The sequence below is a fragment of the Dermacentor andersoni genome, chromosome 6 (assembly GCF_023375885.2).
Source record: "Dermacentor andersoni chromosome 6, qqDerAnde1_hic_scaffold, whole genome shotgun sequence".
Classification (NCBI taxonomy): domain Eukaryota; kingdom Metazoa; phylum Arthropoda; class Arachnida; order Ixodida; family Ixodidae; genus Dermacentor; species Dermacentor andersoni.
The window spans coordinates 58049267-58054493 of record NC_092819.1 but is presented as its reverse complement, the minus strand read 5'-3'; the positions used below and the strand labels follow the sequence as shown (position 1 = coordinate 58054493).

Genomic DNA, 5227 nt, shown 5'->3' with positions numbered 1-5227 from the left:
CTGACTGGTATTGTTGCTTTGTTAGTGGTGCAAATGGGTGCCTGTGTCTACGGAGGCTATAGGAAGTCTGCTGTTGTCGGTAAACACAAGTGCTTGCGGTACTTAAAAAAATATACTCCCTGGATGGATGGAATCTACAGGCTTTGGCGATTCCTCTGGCCCCAAGCTCTAGCTGTGCTGCTGACTACTACTACGGCAGCAGCCTTCCTCGGCGATCATTGCCATCTTGCTGCATCTTCTTGGGAACAACTCTGTTTGTGGTGCATACATCTTTGTCATCTGCTGTGTTGCCTGCCGTGGCCTCGGAAATTCATGCATAGGTCATTGTCTAGTGCAAGATGCTGCACTGCCAAGCATTAAAAGCTCCGAATTACACATGGCCACACGGGCGCAGGTGTTGACCGAAGGCTACCCAGCGAACCACTGCAGGTATGGGAGTTTTGAATCTTGATGGCTGTGGTGTGTACGAAGCGGCAAACTTGAAGCGCAGCCTGGAATTCAAGTTTGCAAGTTTGCACTGAGAAAAAGCCCTGTGATTTTTGGCGCCACGAAAAGACTTGCAAAGGAACTTTTTGCCTCTTCCAAGTTCCAAAGTTGTTCATGTGTATGTGGCTCGTATCATTGACTGATTTGTTTGGTTTTGCTTTACTGACCCTCGCTATCAAGGATTGGCCAAAAGTCTGGTGGATGTTTAGTTCTGGCTAGAAACAATGGAACCATTTAGATTTATAGCTTTATTACAGTTAGGATTCTTTGAGGATTTCACCCAGTTTTTTGTCTGCCTGTGTTGGGTTAACTCTCCTGCCAACCTGAGCCGCTGGTAGCTCATGGTCTAATGGGCAGCTATGCTGAGAGTACAGGGCTCGAAACCAACTGCGTGACCAACCGTTAGACCCAACTTTGGTCACTGTGTACGTACCACCATATGAAAAAAACAAAATGCTTAGGGCACATTCACACCGGCGACTTGAGGAGGTCGCGCGACCATTTGCGACTCGCAATCAAAAAGCGACCGAAGGCGACTGATGCTCACACCGGCAAGCCCGGCTGAGCGCGACCCGCAAGTCGCAATCCCGGAGATTATCGTTCTCAGCGAGAACTCTCGGAATCTACGCGGAATTTGAACGCGACGCCGGAGGAGGCCGGATGTAGACACACGAAAGATCACTTCCGGTGCGCCGCTGATTGGTTTTAATGGGTATGAACTCGCTTCATGTATTCAGTTAACTTGTATATGTCTGTATGGCCCACGTGCGGCCTTCGCGGCGCCACCACTAGCTAGTGCAGCGCGATGAGCGGGAAGTTAATATAGCGGCCGCAGTACTACCATAGAATATAGGGACTACAGTGTATTGGAAGTTCTAGTACACTGTAGCCGTACGGTGTGTCGCCAATTTGCTTCAATGCTAATCGCATTCCCGTCGACAGTAACCGTGAGATGGTTTATACGAGAATTTTTTTTTTATAGAGTCATTGTTTTTCGGAAAGGTTGCTGTGAACTGATTTGGCAACGAACTGGCTCGGTGCTTTTTTTTGTGTGCGATTTCAGTTTCTAACAAATTTGATCCGCAAATCGCAAATTCCTTGCTAATGAGCATGCTGGTGAGGGAAACGACCTGGTGTTGGGGTTGCAGTAGGCGTCTCCAATGCATGTTCAAAGTAAATAGTTCGGTTAACGTACAAAAAATTCCAAAGGCAGCCAGTGGACGGATTTGAGAATAAGAAATCGAAGATGTCATGGCGCAGTATAAATATCGTATCCTGTTCGTCTTATACATGATACCTTTTTGTTTCTAGATTATTTGTGCGAAAATCTTTCAGCCCATTTCAAATCAATAATAAACAAAATTGTTAAAACTGAAACCGAAACTGAAAATAAGTAGATATGTGCTAGCGCCACTAGCGCGCGGTGGTGGGCGGCCTAGGACAACTGACCAATCGCACAGCTGCATTCTGTAGCGCCGCGCGACTCCCGTGTTTTGAAGCTTTCGAAGCACGTTTGAAACGTTTTTCCGTTACGGCGCGTTGCGGCGTTGATGGTAGGTAGCGTTCAGTAAGTGTCGTAGTATAGACTGGTATAGACCGCTATTTGTGGCGTCGTGTTTATGTTATGTAGTCTAGGTCAGTCACGTAAGTTTTATTAATCCTGCCGAGTGCACACAGGTGAAAGAGCTGAGCACTTGGAACTTCGCGCTTGACATTTACCTATGCCGGCGTGACTGGTGAGTACTTGCACAAATTTGTTGTCGTAGGATTACTGTGGGTGAGGACAGCCCATTTGACTTGAAGTAACTGCGCAAATCAGTCTTCATTAATTTCTTTTTCTGTAGTGTTACATTTGTTTGAGTAATAATTGCCCGACAGCCGGACCGCGCGCTTGGTGCGGTTTATCAGGTTTTGAACGGTTTGCGTTCTCGAAAGTTAAAACGAACGGCTACACACAGTCGTTGGCCTGGGCTTGTCTAATCTATTCTGTCATTACTGCTTACTTATCAGCTGCAGATGTTAAAAACGTGAATGTGTAAGCAACTTGGCAATGTTGACAAGCACTGTTCGGCGCGAGTTTGTTTGAATCGACGGTACGTTTCCGTAACGGATCGACCACCGTGGACTTGACCTTCCCTGTGTTTCCGTTAGTTATAGCAACCGAACAGTTAGGAACGTAATTATCAACGAGGCGACATTGAAACATTATTGCCGTTCATCAAACTTTAATTGAATTTGCGCGTAATGTTGACTAACGGGGTTTATACGCTAGTACACCTCTGTGAAGCGCCGGTTGAGCACAGTAGCAGCGTGCTTTTGTTTTGGTGCCGAAGTGACTGTTTTGTTTACCCATAAAAACTGCGATGACGATTGCGAGGGTTACTTATTTGATGACAGAAATAAATTGAGCAAATCTGCATAACGTTGTAAATTTGTGTAGTATATTAGATTTGAATTTAAAACCTGTTTCTGCCCTAAGCCCCCTATTCTGCCTCGCTATGCAAGAGTTTTAGAACCTTATGGCTATCTTTCTCTCTGATTATTTTCAGTCAGCGAAGCAAGTGTTGTATTTACTTGCGCCGTTCAGACGTATACTAACTACGGCGGATATATCGGTCGCCTTATTCTTTTGCCCCGTTTCTATGTTGTTCCATAATGTATGCTGCTGCATACGGTCCGCTGTGTCCATTTTGTAAGCGCTGCTAGCCAAACCACTTTCGAACTACTGTCAAAACGCTGTTACTAAGCATCTTTTGATGAGAACACAGTAAAGTGTAAAAGACGGATGGCGCTGCCTCATTCAGGTTTGCATATGATTGTAGCTGCATTAACACAACAAAGAAAGCCACAGCTAGAAACACACCGGACAAACACTATCTCACAGTGAGCAAAAGCTTGAAACTTATAGACCAAGAACATACATATGTATTTGCAGATAATTCCATTTCAGGTCTCTGTGGACATCGACACTCCTGTCTAGAATCCTTGAAATTCTTGTGTTGTTGCTTGATTTGAGATAGTTATTTTGAGTAATGGCCCTCTCACAGATATGAGAGCCACATAGCACTGCCACGGGGATAAGTATTCGGCGAGTTGGTACATCATTCAGTAAGACAAAAATGGCAAAAAAGATGCATACATAAGATATACGATGTACACAGCATGATTGCGGAACCAACAAATGATTCAGATACGGGCCACATACGGGATCTGTGTTCTTTTTCCATTAAGAAGAACAGCACTAGAAATATGTCAATACTCCTTTAAGCATTTTGCATTTCTCATTTGTTGATACATTCTCCAAACAGACCTGCGTTGGCCATGAGTTGGGCGGACGCCTGGAAGGATGGGCTTCCACCAGCTGCGCTTCGCAAGATCGAGGCCTTCGAGCAGCAGTCGGACAGGCTGCAAAAGGACTGCCAGCAGAAGCAGATGCAAATAGACTATCTTCAACAGCAGCTGGACAAGGAGAAACGCAAGGTTTGCTTTCTTGCTGGACATCCAGCAGTTCATGTTACTGCAGTGCTTCTTTAAAGGGACACTAAAAAGAAAAAATCATTTGAGCTGAGTTAAACTGTCCTCCCACAACACCAAGAAAGAAAAAAGGCCAGTCTTATCGGGAGAAGATACCTGGCAAGTCGGAAAAGCTGCAAGGACGAAAGAAGGGTGGACATGCCCACTTGAAATCTCCGCTCCAGCTTGCCTCGATGTCGCAGATTTTGATCCCATCTGCTCGGGTCTAACTAACTTTTTTTATCGGTAAAAATGGACAACATTGTATTTTAAAAGTGCCAAAGACTGAATGTGGGAAGTTTCCAGAACTGCCACATCGATCGTAATGTGGCAGAAAAATATTTTGTGCCATCTGAGACGTCACACTGACGCATCGTTGCTGGAGTATCGGCGTGAAATTCAAAAATGGAACTTTGACCGTCAATTTTCTCTTGTAATAATCAACCTTTTACCACAAAAATCAATGAAAGTAGAGTTTTTTAAGAAGGCTTTATCAGTCTAAACTGCTTCAACGTTTTCTTTAGTGGCCTTTTAACTTTCTTACCTGTACAAAAGCTTAGGCCAACTGCAGCAAAATATTACTTTAGCTAAATTGCTTTATAAGTGGCAGTACGTACATACTAATGAAGCAATCTTGACAAAGTTGCAGGGCTGGTAAATGTTAGACTTCTTTGTTAATAGCCTTTAAAAGGCACCAAAGTAGGTGGTTTGAGCACTTGGTGCTTAGCAGAGGTGACACAGGTTAGAGAACATGACCACTGAATTTTTCGGGGTCGTGGACGCCACCCAATCTCCGAGGTCACACCCAGATTCTTTCTGGATCCTTGTCATTCTGGGGTTCGGTCTCATTTCCATAGAGCGGTAATGGCGATGCCTTCTTAATTTGCATTAAAAAAAAATATCCGAGCTCTCAGGACGCATCCACTTGTACTTCAGTTCTAAAATTTTGTATGGTGGCTGCTTTGCATCTGCGCTGTCTGAAAGTAGGCTTTTTTACGCAATACAAAATTTTGTTGCCGGTGGCTTTAGCCATGCGGTTCACAGTGTCTTGATCTCCTTTTCTCCGTCTCTTTTTTGTGAGAATTTAATTGTAGTGGCTTAACCCGGATGCAGAGAATTGACACTGATCCTCTATTTTCTAAACCTAAACTGCTGCTTTCCCAACTGTTTGCACAAATATCACCAGGTAATGGTCATACTGGCCCAGGCTGCATATTGTTTTGCATTT

At 44.5% G+C, this 5227-nt stretch overlaps 1 protein-coding gene across 2 annotated transcripts in view; it reads left to right on the top strand.

Moving 5' to 3' along the window:
* The first annotated feature begins 2023 nt into the window (after positions 1 to 2023).
* LOC126522797 (uncharacterized) overlaps positions 2024 to 5227 on the top strand; it is a 47353-nt gene continuing 44149 nt past the window's right edge. For both annotated transcript variants that reach the window (XM_050171610.3, XM_050171609.3), the window contains exons 1-2: positions 2024 to 2222; positions 3795 to 3966. In XM_050171610.3, coding sequence (XP_050027567.1) covers positions 3808 to 3966 — 159 coding nt within the window. In that variant the 5' untranslated portion in view covers positions 2024 to 2222; positions 3795 to 3807. The remainder of the gene's footprint in view (positions 2223 to 3794; positions 3967 to 5227) is intronic.